This window comes from Haliaeetus leucocephalus, unplaced genomic scaffold, assembly GCF_000737465.1.
Source record: "Haliaeetus leucocephalus isolate CR32 unplaced genomic scaffold, Haliaeetus_leucocephalus-4.0 Scaffold240, whole genome shotgun sequence".
Classification (NCBI taxonomy): Eukaryota; Metazoa; Chordata; class Aves; order Accipitriformes; family Accipitridae; genus Haliaeetus; species Haliaeetus leucocephalus.
In genome coordinates, this window is record NW_010972676.1 from 506,164 (window position 1) to 524,914 (window position 18,751).

At 39.8% G+C, this 18,751-nt stretch overlaps 1 protein-coding gene and 1 long non-coding RNA gene across 6 annotated transcripts in view; one reads left to right on the forward strand and one right to left on the reverse strand.

Annotated features, from left to right (window-relative positions):
• The first annotated feature begins 27 nt into the window (after window positions 1-27).
• Window positions 28-8,216, forward strand: LOC104832178. The gene is made up of 3 exons (XR_774393.1): window positions 28-439; window positions 3,294-3,530; window positions 8,043-8,216. It is a non-coding gene; the product is annotated as an uncharacterized LOC104832178 (long non-coding RNA).
• Window positions 3,554-18,751, reverse strand: part of WDR33 (WD repeat domain 33) — a 74,712-nt gene continuing 59,514 nt past the window's right edge. For 2 of the 5 annotated variants that reach the window (XM_010568205.1, XM_010568204.1), the window contains exons 17-23: window positions 17,591-18,640; window positions 12,763-12,865; window positions 12,024-12,486; window positions 8,241-8,407; window positions 8,020-8,112; window positions 6,965-7,180; window positions 3,555-4,208 (exon numbers count right to left, since the gene is read on the reverse strand). In XM_010568205.1, the coding sequence (XP_010566507.1) occupies window positions 3,976-4,208; window positions 6,965-7,180; window positions 8,020-8,112; window positions 8,241-8,407; window positions 12,024-12,486; window positions 12,763-12,865; window positions 17,591-18,640 (2,325 nt within the window). In that variant the 3' untranslated portion in view covers window positions 3,555-3,975. Of the gene's footprint in view, window positions 4,209-6,964; window positions 7,181-8,019; window positions 8,113-8,240; window positions 8,408-12,023; window positions 12,487-12,762; window positions 12,866-17,590; window positions 18,641-18,751 lie in introns of all 5 variants that reach the window. The other 3 variants (XM_010568207.1, XM_010568208.1, XM_010568206.1) reach the window with 3 other exon arrangements.

Here is an 18,751-nt window from a genome sequence, read left to right on the forward strand (position 1 = left end):
CGCCGCCGGGGCGAGGGGGACGGGACCGGCCACAGCCCGGCGGGACGCGGGCGAAGGGACTGGGAGACTCGGGCTGGCGCCGGCCGAGGCGTGAAGACGCCGCTCCGAGACGGGGATGAGGATGGCGGCGTCTGGCGTGCTTCTCTCCACCGCCTTCGCGTTGCTGCCGGGTTTTCCTCACCAGTTCTTGAGCAAGAAAAGCAGCGGCTGGCACCCGGGAACGGTACCGGTGACTCTCTAGACTCGTTTTGCTGTGTTCAGGTGTAACGGTGTTGCTGCCAGCCTGCCGAGCCGTCCCGGAGGACGGGATTTTGCCTTATTGCAAAGACAGCTCGATAGCCACGGTCTGGAGTCTCTCCGGCTCTGGGTGGAGCTGGCAGCATTCCGCTTTCCTACCTCCAGTATAGGACCGTGTGGCTGCTGCAGCCTACTTCAAAACGTGAGTGAGACTACGGAGCCGATGAAATGCAATTATTGACTTGCCCATTGCGTGAAAAGCAAGTATCTTAACAGCTGAGGTGCATAGGGCTGACTGACAGTGAAACGCGGAGACTATTTAGGAAAATCTGATCAAGTGTGGGGGTGAACGTTCAAAAGTAGTTAACTGCTATTGGCTCATTTTTTTGCTGACCCCTACACTCTGAACGCAAACTGCATAGTGCAGTCATCAGCCACCTGCGATCGGGGTGGATATGAATACTGTGTCCACTGAACTGCATTTCTTTCTAAGAAACACTTTTAAAATACCATCCAGTCAGTGAAACAAACTTTCCTGGGGCTGTGGGTCACAAAGACTGTAAGAGTAGTCGTCTTGCATGATGATGATAGGATGAAAGGTGCTAATCTTAGTTAAGAGCCTTGGCCTTTGCAGGTATTGCTGCCTTACAGCTGCTGTAAGGTAGCAAATACTTGGGTGTTAGAAGGTTAGCTTCAGCTCTTAGAACTTTATATTTTTTGCTTTTTCAGCTTGGGTGGGAATTGCTTACTTGTCACAGCGTGACCTTCAAAAATAGATTTGCTAGTAATTAGACTGTTGCAGCTAGCACAGCTCTGTTTCAGTGCAGAAATTAAGCAGCCTTAGGAAGGTGCTGAATTTAGGCTGACAGTCCCTGCTGAGAGCTTGGTACTCCAATTTGGGCTGTATACTGTGCTACTGCAGATAAATGGGACTACCAGGCCTAACCTCCTCAGAGCCTGAGTGAGTATCTCACTGAGCATATGTGCCTCATATACAAAATAAAGCCAAACACTGCAATAGTTATCTGTTATAATTACTTAGGGTTTAGCTTATTCACCTAATACTTACTCTGAATTAAACTGAAATTGTTAAATGGGGGTATTTAAATGTACATACATTGCTTTAATAAAGCTATTTGTGTATCAAATGTCAGTATAGGCATTCCACTAATGGTCACTTTTTTTCCTTAAACATGTACATCAGAGCTATCTGAATAACATTAAATTAGTTCTCTCATTTTTACAACTTCTAAGCTGTAGTATATAAATTAATTTTATTCCTAACAGCAGCATCAAATTGAACAAATCTTAGACAAGGTGGAGCTGTAAACTAGCAGGTAGAGCATAAGGATTCAATGTGCAGGACTGGTAAAAGAACTTGACCTGAAGAATACAGAAGCCTATGCCCATTTTCTAGGAATAGCGGGTCACAGTATCACAGACTGGGAACCTTCTTCTGTCATGCTCTCACCTTCCAAGATTTTATAAAAAAGCTAATTATTCAATTTTCTTACAACTTTTTTTGCATATTCCATGATCATGGAATATTTCAAAACTTAATTAAAAAAGCTGCCCCTTGATGAAGAATATTACTTAACACCAAATACCATAGTGGTTTAAGGATTTAACCAACCATCAGAGGAAAAATTAGCAGCATACTCCCTTTTGTCTAGATAGAGAAAGCTGGGTTTCATATTAGGTGCACTCTAACTTGTTTTGGTAGAGGACTGTGGTTTAATTAAGGACTAAAGCTCATCCTCTAAATCACATACTCTAGTAGACAAAAGTCACTTTCAGACCCTTAAAAATATATAGGGTTTGTTGAAAAAAAAAAAAAAGGGGGCAAGCTTTCCCCTTTGCTAATGATCAAATCATTGGTATTTATCATTAAAACTAACTCCCAGATGTATATCAAAAGTGACCTCAGCTAGAGGTAAGAAGCAATTCCACCCCCCAAGAGTAAACTGTGTCACATCAAGTGCATCTCAGCTGTTGCCCAGTTAATTCCTTTAAGACCATTTTGTCTCTCTAGAGCCCCATGACAAGGATTTTATAGGCTAATGATCAGTTAATTACTATAATTTTCAAATGACATTTTGCCACTACGAATTAAAAACTAAGAAAAAAACCCTAATTGTGACTGACTGAACCAATTGATCTCTTTAAATAAGACAGGTCATCAGGACTTGAGCCAGTCTTTAATAAATTAGACTGTATGAGAAGTCACATAAAATAGCTGCAATGTATCACTATGTTGTTGCAGTAGCCTTGTCTGCTATAGAACTGCATTGCCATATTATCCCAAATATTGTAACATGAAATTCAAGGCAGGGGAAGGGAAGCCTGGTAGTGATATTTTTCATTATACATTATATCCTATACTTTTAGTGTAGGACCTTCCTGAGAGCTGGCTTCAGAATATGTACTTACATGATAAAATTTTCATTGAGGCTTTAAGTATTAAAAGAGCCTTTTGATAACCTGGTGACTAGAGATGATTAATATGAATGATTTATGGGGAAAACAGAAACTCATGATTGGTAAGCAGCTTTATTATGAAATGTGGGAAATGGGAATAACCCCCTCCTCATTTCCCTCCCCTAGTAAAACTAGGAAGCAAAATCCTAAATAAAAAGATACTTTAAAAATGTTAAGATGAAAGTGATCAACTATGAAGGTTTGCACTTCAGCATTTGAATGCACCAGACTACTGAACACCCATATCTTTAAGCAATGCATCCTACAACCATTGTAGAATCATAGAATCATTTAGATTGGAAAAGACCTTCAAGATCAAGTCCAACCATCATCCATGCCCACTAAACCATGTTCTGGAGTAAAAAGCATATGCATCCATATTAATCAAGCTGCTAAACTTCTTTCTTCCTCAACTTCTATAAACAGATGCTGTTTTGAACAAAAATATTTGACTTGCTCAGGTGAAGCACAGAATGACAATAGTTGTCATGATGCCTAATTTGCTAGCAGTCTAGGTTGTAACACACTATGTCTATGACAACTTTTTCTAAATGGTGTTCCACGTTTTTCTCTTTCAGGATGGTAGACTAGCAAGCAGCGGTGATTTCCTGTGTTTTGGAATTTTAACATCAGCACCACTTGTAATCTGTAGCCAGCTGTGGCTAAAGGTGAAAATGAAAGTTCTCTATACATGATAAACCAAAAAACTAGGAATCGGCTATTAGTATTTTAAACAGTTGAGATTTCAGGAGGTAGTTCTGTTGCACCATCTGATACACAAGTTTGCCTAAAGACAACCCTCTTGATATTAAGAGGTGAGTAAAGAATCACACACTGTGTTGATTTTTTGTTAATTTTTGCGCAAATTACAATCTGTATTCATACAAAAACAATGTAACTCTTCTGACAAACTGTACATATAGAAACAAGTTTCTGTCTGGAGGTGAACTGAAATCTGTGGAGGTGCTCCATGTCTCACAACACTTAAAAAAAATTCCAGCTCTTCACAAAACAAAGTAAGGAAAAGAAGGTGAGGAAAACAGGGGTGGAGAGAACAAAACAGAAAACTAGCTACAATATTGCAGCTAGTAGCAGTCAACTGATCTAGGAAAAGACCCTTGTTAGGAACTAATGCACATTCAGTTATCCCAGTTAAGAATCCAGGTTTATGGTGTTGCAGGGTTACTTTATGAGTCCAGAGTAGCAGTCTATTTAAATATTGTCCAGCAAGGACTGGGTGTGACCCAGTCAAAGCCTCTTCTATCGGCCTCGTCCACCACCCCTAGATGCTCCTCTTCTTGATTGACCAGAGTTCATGTTACTGCCTCTTCCCCAGTTACTTCCACTCCTTCCTCCTCGAGAAGGGTTATTGCCTCCTGCAGGGCCTCCACCAAAAGCTTCATCCCTGTGGAATCCATCGTGATGGTCTCCATCTAAAGAACTAGACCTCCCAGATTTTGGTGCTCTCTGTGAAGGTCCTGAATTTCCTCGTCCTAAAAATGAAGCACAATCAGTTACTGATGTTGAAGTCTAAGCCATGCCTCTTCTCAGACATAACCATGTATTTAGTTAGTTCTTCTCTAGTATAATCATTCACAGACCAAATATAGTTGAGACCTGTAATTTTATGCTTCCTCCCTCTATACAGTTTTTCTTACATAGATTTAGTGTCTTCATTACAGTCCAGAAGATGGACAGCAATCAACCAATTCCTTGGTAATTAAAGGAGATTATATCTGATAGAATCAGCAGTCACTTAAATGAAGTAAGTTAGAACAGTGATAGTCATGGTGTCCTCAAAACTGCCAGGCATACCCAATTCTTATGCTTTAACGCCATCTGTGGTCCTCTGTATATTTTTATTGCAAAATACTTTTTTTTTTTTCCTAAACAAAGACATTGCACTAATGGATCAGTTGAGGTTGGTGGTGAAGACAATAAGTAACATTACTGTTTTGTTCCATTTTTTTGCTAGAAATAATGGAAAAATGCTCTATTTTACTACTAACCAGGAACATACAACTACATGAGCTCTTACTGCCAGGAACAGAGGATTTTCTACTTCTCACAGATCTTTTTAGTAATGATAGTGTAAATTCACATTGAAAAAGTCATTAGCTCAAAATAACAAGCAGTATTGTGAAAAAATTAATGGTAACAGTGCTTTATGGACACGTGCTACAGCTAAATTAGGATATTTTTGCTCCAGTTTAGAAAGAGTGATTTTTTGTTGACTCCGGTTGGTTCTATGTAAAATAGAGACTAAATTGTTCAGCAGAGTTTATAATTCATGAAGTTTTAATCTTCAAATGACTTTACCAACACAACTGAAGGTGACATAGCCCATATATATAAAAGTACTGTTTTATCAGGCCTTCTGCCATTGTTCTAAACTTTCTTTGGTACATTAATGAGTTGTCTAGGTGCAAGAAGTGTGGTAGTTAATTGTTTTGACTTCAGTAAAGAATCTGATGGAGTTATCAGAAATTATTATTGAAGCTGGAGAAGGAATCCTTACAGACTTGATAAGATGGCTGGCTAAATGAGAAACACAACATACAGTTTTGAAAGGAAAAATATTGATACAGAGGGAGTTTACAAGCAGAGTTTTATTAAAAAATCTGTGAACAAATGGTAAAACTGTTGATACAACACTGGAAATATAGTCCACGCAGAGGAGGACTGGCATACAGTTAAAACTAAATGAGCTTTAGGGCAGCAATAAGAGAAGGGGAATGAAATTAAGTGGCATCAAAGACAAGGCTGTGCAGTAGTGGTCTAACAACAAAAAATTAAACTATAGGCTGGCAGCTCAGCAATTGGAAGCAACTGAGAAGGATCTCTGTCACTGATCACTACCTAACAGTGGATAGTCAATATGAGGACATTAAAAAAATACAACATTAAGAAAAGACAGCAGAGATCCTGAGAAGAAGAAAAAGGATCAAGAACTGGTGCCAGGCTATTAGCCTGGATGATTGTGGCAATGCCATATACAGTAATAGGCTCTGAAACAGCTACTAACTCCAAAAGAATGTATTTTGGGGGTTATGTAGCTAGTTGCATGACAGTGCCATATGACTGTTTAAAGAGGTAAATATGACATCAGTAGCTATTAGGAAAGAATGGAGAAAATGGAACAAAACCAAGTGAACTGCAGAAATCCATGGTTTAAACCACATCTAAATAGAGTGTGCAATTCCTAGTTACCCAGTTTAATTTCCAAAAGGATAAATTAAAATAGTATTTACAGAGTAATAAGGATAGTAAAAGTTGCAGAACAATTTCCCAGAGAGCACAACTAAATAGATCAGAGCTCTGACTTGGAGAAGAGCTCATTCAGGTTGGAAATGGTAGAGTTCAATGCAATCAGAGGTGGCATTCAGAAATAATAGGGATCAACTTTCAACTGTTCCAATTAAAACACAAGACATCATTGAATTAAATTAGTGAACGATAGGCTTAAAATAAGAAAAAACATTTTCCTTCCTTTTTTTTTTTTATGGCACAGTCTACTGCAGTTAAGTTTTCGAGCTCTGTCCATGGATGTTGTGGATGTCAAAAGTTTATATGATTCTTAAAGCAATTAGAGAAGCACACAAAAGGTAACTGTCAAAACCCATTAAATATAAAAATAATATTTCAGTAAGTCACTGAACTACAGATCTTCATAAGTTTAGAGAGCATTTCAGAGACATATCACTACAGACTTACAGTGTTCTTAACACTTCCCTCAATACCTGCTACTGGCCATTGTTGAAGACAAGCTACTGAGCTTTACAGACTTCTAGTCTGATCATGGATGGCCATGCTTACACTCTTAGAATTAGAGAACTTGTAAGGAAAGACTTAGAAAAAGTCAGGGTTCATTAAGCCCAACAGAATGAAGGCTGAGACAGGAAACATATTTGACTTAAAGGACGCTAGCACAAGCACGAATATTAACAAATAAATATTCTGAAAATCAGAGGGGAAAAAAAAAGCTCTTAATGAGAGTTTTCCAACTGGAGTAACAGGGAGCCAAAACCTAACCGCTTTTGAACAGGACAATAAAGAAGAGGATTATATGATGCTGGACGGAAGATTTGGATTTGATGTCCCAGAAAATCCCTCTGTTCTTATGTTCCTGTAAGATCGGTCTTCAGCTTCATAGCTGGTAGGATCAAATATTTGCCAGTTCAGCTTTATCCTCTCTGAACAGATAAGGAATTCTGGATAAGCCTACTGTTGAAGAATGTGCCAGTGTTACCTAAGGTTTTCAATACAAGGGGCTTTTTACCTTTGCCCCTCTCCTCTGGAGGTCCACCTGGAGCATCCATTTCTCTGTGGTCAGAGGTCCCTGGTCCATCATGCCAGGGACGTTTACGTGGTGGCAATGAGGCCATGTCCATGCCCTGGAGCGAAGAAGAACGTTCTCTGTTAGCTGGAGAATGCCCGTCATGAGGAGGGTGATCTGGACGAGGACCTTGAGCATGAAGAGAAAAAAAACCAGGATAATAAGTAATGTTCATCTGATCATTATTCCTCATTTTCTGAGGCAGTCACATGAATTTACATACTTTCCACACTATTTGGCACACAATTTTAAGTTAAAATTACATACAGCTTCCCCCCATCCCAACAGGCAAACAAGCAAACAGGAGATGAATAAATTCTAAGAAAGCTAAAGGTAAAACAGGTTTAAAAGATGATGGGAAAGAAAGAAGTGACAGATCTAAAGTTTTCTTTTCAGTATAAAATACTTTCATATATTTTAGAGACAATCACATCTTCATTTATTCATGTGTCATTTGTGCTCATTTTTTCCATGACATTCTAAAACTCAAGTTTTGCCCCATCTGGGGTTGCCATTAGTAACACAGATGCAAATACCAGTAAGCTGTCAGCCAGCTGAAAACATTATTTTTGCAAACAATAGAGAAGATGTCATCCAAGAGAAAGATTACTATTGGCATTAATATACATTTCAAAAAAATGCCACGAGATATGCTTCAGTCATCCACAGGTGACAACAACAGGCAGTTCTGGCCTGTACAAAAATTCAGCTTAAGACCTTAAGGCTAGAATCACTTTTTGTTCAGTGAGACAGTTGCATTTAGAGCCAGTTAAATTCTGTACGGTTAATTTTTCCTAAACTTAAAAGTCCAAAGAACTACATTCTGCTTTTCTCATGGTAAAAGACTGGTAATGAGCATATGAGGTACAGGAAAAAGAGGTGATTTAAAAAAAAAAAAATTTTGTGTAAGTGGTTATATTGTAGAAGTTTAGTCTATTATCTAAAACAAACCTCACCAAATTTTTTACCTGCTTCTCTGTTTCCATCCCAGGGTTCTGGTTTCCGCCCTCCTTCAAAGCGTGGAAGTTCATCTGGAGTAGGAAGTAAACCCTTCCGGCCTCCTGAGCAGCAAGAGATGCAGGGGATAGGAGTGAGAAGAGATTGTATTAATGAAAATACTGTAATTCGCCCAAGAAATATCTCTGCTTCTTTATTCTTGCATTTCAGTGTGGAAGAATGTTCCCCTCACCTCTAAGAGCACCACGACCTCGCCCCCGAACACCATGGTCCCTTCCTCTTGAGTTTTCATCTGGAGAGTCAAAAGTGTCATCTGGCCCAAAATCTTCAGGGCCAGAAAAGCCATCTCTCCCCCTGGGTCCCCGACCCTCCTGTCTCGAGGGTCCTCCTCTTCTGAAGCTACAAGAAAGAACATGGTACAAATGTGGTTTTTAGGCAGAATTTAGACTGATAAACTTGAGTCAGCTTCATTTTAATAAGCAACTAATTTCTGAACTGTTTTACTTAATAGTATAGCACATACAGTTACTAGAATAGGATTTGTAGGTGGAAAAGTGCTCATTTTCTGCCCTTGAGCACTTTGTTTATTAATTTTTGTAATTTTCCGTCATATTTCCTTCTGTTGATTGTGTTGGTTTTTCATACAAGAAAAATATTGTCAAATATACTGCATTCATTTAATGAAAAGGGGGGGAAAAACAATCAGTGAGTTATGATAGATATAAGGTAAGGTAAGGAAAAGTTTAAGTGAATTTCCCTTAACTGTGGTGGTCTTACTTTCCCCTTCCCTTTTTTCCCTTCCATTTTAGTGATAAAAACAACCTGAAAAAATACAAGCAGTGAGAGTCACGGCTATAACAAAACATTCCAGCATCTCATTCCTATTGATTTGGGATTCTTTGGCTAGAACATTCTCTGTTTCATTTCATTCTTCTAAGTTTACAATTTTAGCAAATGAATCTAGACTGCACTTGGCTCTGTAGGAATAATGATTGCCTAACAGTGTGCACAGTGGCATTCTACAGCCTGAAGAGCAGTTTATCCAACTGCAATAATGAAGAATTTTGTTTTGCGAAATGTAGTTATGACACTAAAGTTGGTAATTTCTTTCTAGTAAGTACCGTGGCATCTTCAGTAATTTGGTATGATTGGATTCTGCATCTCATCTTAAATGAGTACATATAGCTCCTCCAGTATCACACTGGGGTTTTAACAGAGGTCTTCAGAGAGGAGAATAGTTCTTAATGAACTGTCAGTGCCATTTCAGGTAAGCCTGTAGATGGCTGCATGAATACTAGTAGTTTTGTTTTTTACATTACCAGTTTAAACACTTGGAGTGCTTGTAAAAGTGCATACATGTTCTGTGTATTACTGCAACTCCAAAAGTGCGCACTAGCACCGGTTGTTAAGATTGTCTCAGTTTACAGCCCAGTTTCTGTGCAAGCACAGGTGAGATGTTTAGCTGGTGCAGGCACACTGGTTCAGGAATCCTCACAGTGCAACCCCATGCTGCTCCTGCCCACCCCTCAGTGACAGCACAGATAATGCAGAGCACTCTTTGCCCATTCACACTGATGCCCCCCACCTCCCCTCTATTCCCAGTTCCACACTGGCCAAACTAACCACGATAATAGTCAGATGGCATTGGCTTTGTGCCACATCCCCTTCCCCAGCTCATTAACGACACAATGCATCCTATTACAAGCAAAACTTTAGATACTTTTATTTAGAATTTTAACAACATTAACCTTTTAATTACAAATTTAAATATTTTAACAGTAGTCATAACACAATACAATATTTTTAAACTTTTACATTTTTTTTAATTAAAAACAATAGGTCTGTCTCCACCTCCCAGAAAACAAACACAATACAGAGAGGAGGCTGCTGTGCCTGTATAGGTACAACAGTGGATGGAGGGAGTGCTGTGTATGGACAATGAACCATTTTACATTAACCTGGATGATTTGGGAAAACAAACTGAACAGTTTCAGGTACAAATGGTTCAAATAACCACATAGCAATATTGTTTAGCCTTGAAACAGCACAGTCCTCTAGATGTTCTTTAGAGGGCCTCCCACTTTAATACTGACATGGCGTGATTCTGCTTAGCTTGTAAATTACCAAGATTTGCAACACAAGGTCCTACAGCTAGCAGGAATAGGGCCTTTCCTTTTGTTTCCAAGCAATGTTATGGACACAGTTTAATTCTGAAATCTCTCATACCTATGCCTGACATAGCCACAGCTCCTAATATTGTGTTATGTATATCCTTTTTCACTTTTTCATATCAGTCACATGTGAAACCCTGCCTTGCATAGGGCTCAGTTCCTGTTTGACTGCTCTCAGATCTTCTTCCTTGAGGCCTAGGACCTTAATGTACAGAACTACACACTCTGCAGATTAGCAGGCAGGAAGAGGCAGGTCTCTGCAGTAGAAGCATCATGTTGATATGCACAGGTAGAGTAAGAACAGGACAGGGATGAAAAGGACGGGAAATTAGAAACACACATACACACACTTCCCTCTCATGCTTGATCAAACCAGTTACAATCTAAATTCCGAACCAAGTCAGCTAAATGAGTGGTTGGGATTCTTAACTTCATCTCAGCATCTGCAGTAAATGGCACCTAATTCACCTTCATTCAAAGGAATTCATTAAGTTTGCAAGCACAAGACAACTTTTATAGCCCTGTGCTGATTCCTTTTAAACCAAACTCTGTACAAACACTTGTACTCTGACAAATAGACTCTTCTTAGTTCAGAAGTCAGATTTACAGGTCACAAGGTTCTTGGACTCTCTTCCTGAAACCTTTTTAAGAATTGGGATCGTAATAAAATATTTTCCAGTCCCTAAGCATTTGCAGTATAAGATCTTAAAATCTCTACTGAGCTTCTAAAAGTGTTGTCTGCTATGTCTTTTAGAATTCTGTAATGCAGACTGTTCAGCTTGGATGCTCTCTTATTTTTACTTTTTTAAAATGGCTTTAATTGTTACCTTCTTTTAGTTACTGTTCATTTCTTTTCATACTCTTCACACAAAAGGAAGGTACATCTTTACAGAGCTAGGTAGAAAATAGCTAAAAGAAGAGCTGTATAGATGCAAAGTAAAAGGAATGTAAGAAAATGATTAAAAAGGCAACTAAAACACACAAAATTCACATTATGTGGAGACCACAATATATTTGTACAAGTACACATTCTTATACATATAGAGTTGGTGGTCAGTGAGAGGCTTAGACCATGGAAGCCAAATTTAACTCAGTTAAACTAGCATAAATCTGGAGCAATTTCAATGACAATTAATCTTGCTGACTTAGTGTAATTCTTCCATATTTACATTGGTAACTAGAAACAAATTTATCCCTTTGTGATTTATTTGGAAATTGTGAGCAATGACATGGACATTGCTGTAAATTAGATTATTTTTGAGTTCTTCGCTTGGCATTAAGAAATAAGTCAGAAAGAGAAATAAAATTTCTACAAGCCAAAACATGAGAAAATAGTCTCAACAGTCCAACAGATGCTGTAGCTCTGCCCCTTATATTTGATAGTAGGATGACTGTTCCTGCTCCTTACAAGTATATTATATCTCATTCTACAGTCTCTACAGTCATGCTGTATTTTGTGACTGGAGACAAAGTCTCAAAATCCACTTCTAGTGTTCAAAAGTTTGTCACTTTAACCTTCAAGTTTCCTCTCAATTTTCATCAAAACGGTCTCAAATCTTCATCCTGTGTCATTGGATCTTCTCTACAAATTTCCTCCCTTCTCTTTACTTACTGTTTAAAGACACGGAAGCTGCTGTGTACAATGACCATTTTTCAAGTTTTCTTCTATTACTGAATGATTTTTATGGACTCTATACTCAGGTATATTAGAGTTTTCATTTCCTTATTGGTTTCCAGTTTATAAATCTGAAACAGATAGACTCCTTAATGAAAAGGAAACCAGGAAGAAAGAGCTCCCTCCATTTACCCTTTAACCCAAAAAAGATGAGTAGATTTATTCTTACCTCTCATCTCGTCTTCCTCGGAACCGTGCATCCTCAGGATCCCGTGGATATCTATCATCTGAAGGTCTCCGTCCTTCCCAAGTACCAGGAGGCCCACGGTTTGAACCCCCTCCTTCAAATTCCCTGTGATCAGGAGGAAAGGGAGGCCCAGGTCCACCTCGTCTCCACTTTTCATCTTGCAACGGTGGGCCTCCTCTCCCCTCAAATTCCCGTAATCGATGGCCAAATCTCTTATCTGGATGGAAGTCGTCACGGAAGTCATCTGGTCGATCAAAGTCATCATGGAAATCTGGGTGAGGTCCTCGTCTATCTGGCATGCCCCTGCTGTCTCTACCATCACCCCACTCCTGGCCACCTCGAAACAACCCTCTCTCAGGCCCATGATCAGGACCACCACTGTTCTGGTCGTGCCTTCTATCTGAGAGAGGGCCCATGTGATGGTTTGGTGGACCACGGGAGTCACCTTGAGGGAAAAAATCATAGCAGATTTCTGTAACGTTTTCTAAAAACGCTCTAGGATGCTCTAGTTCGTACAGTTCTACAAAGCATACACCATACATCTCTCATTAAGTAATTTTTCGGGGAAAACTTTTCCTCTATATTCCAGTCCAAGTCTATGGAAGCTTTCCTTTCAGCCAAGGCCCTGTGCTCTGCTGTAGCCTTTTCTGTCTAGAGGCATTGCACTGGAACAGCCTCTTTTAGAAGAATTACTCACAGAAGAACAGACATATTTAATTACCTTTATTAAGACCAGGTCCTTGGTTGTGAGGGCCAATACGACCTTGTCCTCCCTGCTGCCCCAGTCCTGGTATCAGTGGTGGAGGACCTGGGTTCTGTCCATCCTATGAGCATATAATAAGAAAAGTCACGTGAATTGCCATGCGTGAGTATTTTTGCTTTTAAGCATTTTGTAAGGGGCAAAACAATTTTCTTTACATAAAGACTGCATCTGCACAGGTCTTATAATAGAAACAGCTGATTTTCTAGTGGTTTCAGCCTAGTTTTCAAACATTCACATCAGTAATGCTTTCCAGTCACTGTCTAAGAAACGCATCATTTCATAGGAAACGTAGCATTTCAAGGACTAACATTTTACCTGAAACAACCACTGATGATAAAGCTCATATTCTAGCTGCCTGTTAGAGAAGATGAGGAAACTGTGTATATTTGGTTGAAAGAAATCAGGTACTGATTTAAAAGCAGTTAAAGATCTGCATAGACCAAAGACTTCATTTGGAAATGAACAAAAAAAAAAAAGAAACAATGAAAAAAAAAATCAAGAATGTCAGGACAGGGGACAACAACAGGGCCATAAGAGAGCCTCTCCTATAAACCTTTGTAAACTGTTAACATGGAAATACATGAGTTTCATTTTTAACATGCTGGCAAAGTTTGTTTTTCTTAATTCTAATTCTAGGATCAAAAGAAAGTGCTAATACTTGGCTAAGCACTAAGAGACAAGTGGTTAATGGGTTATTAAGCAATGACAGAGCAAAAGGCAGAAGCTGTAGTCACCTGCTTTTCTCAAGCAGAAACAGCAGAGTGAGCAGAGGTTTGTGTTTCTCTCTTTGTGAATTTTAAAGGATAAAATAATGTTCTTTAAATTCAGCTACTGTCACAGACCCATAAAAGATTTCTAGAGTTACATTTACACTGGACCCACTTTGATAACATTGGCTGGGAAACAATGTGGTTGAACTGTCCGATTCTGCCTTTAAACAGCAAAAAGTCATCATTTGGGGTTTGTACTTGACTGGAACTAAAAGGGAGCATGTACATAATTTACACTGTAGCAACGAGGTCCAATAATAAAAATGTATCACTGCAAACAAGACAGAGCTGAGACTTGCAAGATTGCTATACAAAACCTTTTTATGTTGACATCACAAACAAACAAAAAATCCCCCTAAGACCCATATGAGGAAACCCTAAACATGTAGTATTTTTTTCCTAAACACATCTAATATGTAAGATTTAGATTTGGCCTTCATATTGGCTTGTAAAAAACCCTCCAGACTGCAGATAGTTTCTGAATACTTGAAAACCTATACTCCTGTCACTGTCATTGTACTCTTAATAACACTGCTTAATCTCTCCATGAATCAAAGTTAAATAATTTTCATGCTTTACACTGATTTGTGAGAAACACTACTTTTTTTTTTTCTGGTTGCATAGAAGCAAAAAGTTCATTTGTATATTTTTCCAATCATATCTTGAAATACGGGTTTTAAATAAAACATTTAGCACCTATATTGCAGTTGAATATAAACACAAAAAAGCACACAAATATATACTACAAACATCACATTTGCATTGAGTAATTTTTTAAGGTCTTTGGGGGGGAAAAAAAAAAAAAAAAAAAAGGCCTGGTCCAATGCCTATTAAAAATACCCCAAAATACTTTCCTAGTGACTGAATGTTGACTTGAGTCCAGAACAAATAAATTCCCTGACAAGGTAAGATCCAGCTATCTCAGTGCTTCTGCCATTCTTGACCAAAACCTTGCTGGAGTTCCATTATTTCTCATATATTTAGCATATGCTTGCCTGCAATAAACTTTATTGAACTTCTTAAATTTATGCCACTAGCGTTTAACCAAAGCAGCAGTTTTTAGCACTCACTAAATGAGTTTCCAAAGCAGTTAGCAAAAACCTCTATTCCAAACAAATCATGCTTTGACAAGACAGGAAGACAGAGCTTTAACACTGCATTTTCACATGCCTTTCATTTCAAAATACATTCCAGGTGGGCTTGAAACTGAAAAACAAATATGTACAGCTCAGAAGGAGGTACCGTACTAAAAGCTATAAATGGCCTTGCGTACCCCGCACCTTGAGGTACATCTGGAGCACCTCATACCGCCTCCACCATCGGCTCAAGGATTCCCCAACGTGCGTTGAGGTTCTGCACAAGTCAGATAAGCTGATCCAGCAGAACACAACTGCTCCACGTTACGGGCATATCTGCCCTATGTACACAAACGGCACAGCCATTTTATGATAGCCATCTGTATTAATTAAAACTATGCACTGAAGGGGAAAAGAATTCTTTGTATTCACCCGTAAGAAAAATTTGCATTTCTTCTAAAATACTGCACAAACTCATAAAGTTTGTCTCTATGTGGACAAGAGACTTGGCCTGAAGTATTCGTACCTCACTCAACCAGTAAGATGAAATTCAGCACATCCATCTAAAAGGAACGTGAGAAGATCAAATCTAAATTAACAATAGCAAAAGAGCTCCAAAGTACTCCTGCTAATGTGCCACTATTCTGTTTATCCATCTGCATTTTAATATCAACATGCCTAACTCCAGAATAAGATTTTGACAATCATATCTCAGGCAATTTCCTTCTCATAAACAATTCTCTACTCCATTTCATGTTTGCAGAAGGTAGCAGATCTCACATTCAGGAAGAGATGTACATCTCGTCCACATACTCTGCAGTAAACTTCTGCTTTCCAGTGTATAGCAGATGCAGGTAATAGTGGTACCTTATATGGAGATTAACCTTTACAAATATGTGTAAGTGTTCAGTATTAATGTCACAAGCCCTTGATAAAGCAGATATATATTCATACACTCCTGCTACTGAAAAGGAAGGCAAGTGATTTGTACAAGTTCACAGAAGATAAACGTCAAATTCAGAACAAAACAAGCTAAAGCCTATTGTGCAAAAAAATCACAGATAGGGCCTTTTAAAATAGGAACTACTATTACATTCATATTTACAAAGAAGCAAACTGGAGCCAAAACTGACATTACAAATTTTAAAATCTGTTCATGTTTTAAAGGCATTACCATACTAAAGCTGCACAAGGAAGGAAAAATGGTCAAAAATACCTTGCTTTGTCCTTTTTTTAATATCTGTAAAAGACTTCAGGACAGCAGTATTCATTGAAAATAACTTGCCACCTGTCAAAAGCAACTTTCTGACCAGACTATTAATAGCAGGATCAGTCAGACAAGGACAGCCCTACACATATATGTAAACATATACAAACTTTTATAGACACACAAGCTTAGTAATTATTCTCAAAGCAGAAAAGCTAGTCTCCCTGGGATAGCAATGACAAACACTATGCTAGTGTAGATAGGAGTGGAACCAACTCTTGTTTGGTTAACTTTGGTGCTTTTGAAATCTCAGCACTAGTGTCACATTAACAGTCTTCTGGGGGGAATTACTGCTGATTTGTAAGGAAAAAATATTCAAATAAACCCACAATTTGTAGGCTACTCTGCCGCAATCTGAAATGCAATCACTGAGCTAAAGCTCATTTCAATACATTATCACTCATTGTGATTGGTACTGGACTACACACTAAGGACTATATGCATAGCTGTCCAAAGCTTTAACTAGAAACTATTGAGTGCAAGTCTAAAAGAGTTAATTCTGTTTAAAAGACCCGACACATTTTTTAAAAATGGAGTAAATAGAATTTTTTTTCCAAACATCCCCTTCAAAATTAATCTTAAAGCTGAAGACCATCAAGGGAAGTTTTAAGTACAGAATCAGTGCCATAGAAATAGGAACTTGTAAGAGCTAATAAATACAGAAAGCTCTGCATTATCTGTGGTAGATCAGAAGACAGAACAAGCCCATTATGAAAGATGCTGAAGAGGGCTGAACAGGTTGCACCTGGTACTGAAGCAGACTTAATCAAAACCTGACTCGATTCCTGCAGAATTGATTGGTGCATCTGTAAGCGACCCTCTCTGGTATTCCAGGTCAGCTAAGTGCAGGTATATTGCTGAGCTGGTGAATCCTCTGGAAGCTGAGTGCCAAGGCAGCATGGCACAGGGACATCTAATTAGCGGTCAGCACACATCCAGGCCACGCTCAGCAGTTCCAGCTCAGTGCTCACCCTGCCAGACCTGGGCTAGTCCTACACAAACCTGTCCGATACCTGTGCTCCCTCTTGTGCTTCTCAGCAAATGGTGCGGTAACAAGTTAACAGCGTACAATGCCAATCTCTTAACTTGTGCTTCAGAAAGTACAAAGGCAGCTCAATGATTTCGATACCAAGATAGGAAGCAGGATAGCTGCGTTCCTGTGCGCTTAGTTTGAACTGGTAAGTTCAACCTGACCTAAGCTGATTCCAGGTGTGTCAGCATCTATGGTAAATTCATCCCATAGTTCCGATTAACTACTCTTGGACAACTGAGAGTTGGCAGTAACTTGCTTTAATTAATACATACGAGTTTTCTTATGTCCAGTTCGCTTAAATTCAACTTTTATTAGTGCTTGCCTACTCCCCAGGAAATTCCCCATTTAAGACAGTTCAGTGTCTTGAAATTAAAAAAAACCTAGAGTTTCTCTTAAGGTTACATATTTTCATAGCATACTGATTTCTGTACCAGTATTTCCAATAAAGCCTTTTCTACAGTTACCTCTGCTGTTTCCAAACTACATAACTCTCTTCATTATCATTTAAGTTTTCCTGAGGCCTCAGACTTGCTAGTATACCAAACCTCCAGACTCTCAGCTCTTGCTTTGCATTTCTACCCCATGATGTTACCATTCCTACATTCTTAACACTCTTCTTGTTATACAGACCGACACATACCTGATTAAATGGGGGACGAGGCCCGTCACCCAACAGAGGCGTTTTCTGCTGCTGGAAAGGCAGAGGGCCCTGGGAAGGGTGCGGCCCCCTTGAAGGGTTCGGTTGTCCCTGAGGTCCTTGCATGTTTCCTTGAGGCCCTACTAAAGAGCCTTGTGGAGGTCCCTGCTGGCCTTGTGGACCTGGTGGCCCACGCAATTCTTGTGGTGGTCCTAACATTGTACCTTGAGGCGGGGGTCCCTGGAGGCCCCTCATCTCCTGTGGACCATGTCCTAGTAAACCACTTTGCATATGAGGACCTCTCATTTCTTGTGGATGACCCATCATCATCCCTTGTGGAGTAGGTCCCTGGTTATCTCTGGGTCCTGGTGGACCCTGCATCCCTCTTGGATTAAGTCCCATCAAAGGCCCTTGAGATATAGGGCCCTGCATCCCTTGAGATCCTGGAGCTCCTTGCATGCCATGAGGAAGAGGTCCTTGCATTCCTCGGGGACCAGGTGGCCCCTGCATTCCTTGACCACCAGGGGGACCTTGAGGACCCAAGTGACCTTGTGGGCCAGGCGGACCCTGAGGTCCTAAATGAGTCTGAGACCCAGGTAGACCCTGTGGTCCTAAGTGGCCTTGTGGGCCAGCATTACCCTGCGGACCTGGAGGCCCCATTGGCCCATGCGGGCCAGAATGTCTCTGCATTCCTTGATGTCCATGTAAGTCCTGAGGCCGTGGCATTCCTTGTGGAGGCCCTTGGGGTCCTGGAGGTCCTTGTGGTCCCATGAACCCTTGTGGACCTGCAGCTCCTTGGTGTAATGGGGGACCTTGAGGTCCCATTTGTCCTTGGGGTCCTGGAGGTCTGAACTGTCCTTGTGGACCAGGAGGTCCCATCTGAGGCATATTCATTGGCATCTGCTGAGGTGGAAGGGGCTGCTGAAATCCTTGAGGCATCTGTGACATTGGGCCTTGCCCTGGAAAAGGCTGTGGTCCGTGAAGAGAGCCTCCTGGAGGTGGCGGCTGCACTTGCTCAGCTTGCTTTTGTGCAAGTCTCTCAATCTTCAATTGCTGTCCGAAAAAAGAGACCCAGAAAACCAATTAAGCACAGAAGTATATGTAACAACTAAAAATCAGAAGCAATCATCTCATTTCTCAGGAGTTTAAAAAGATTTAGTGCTT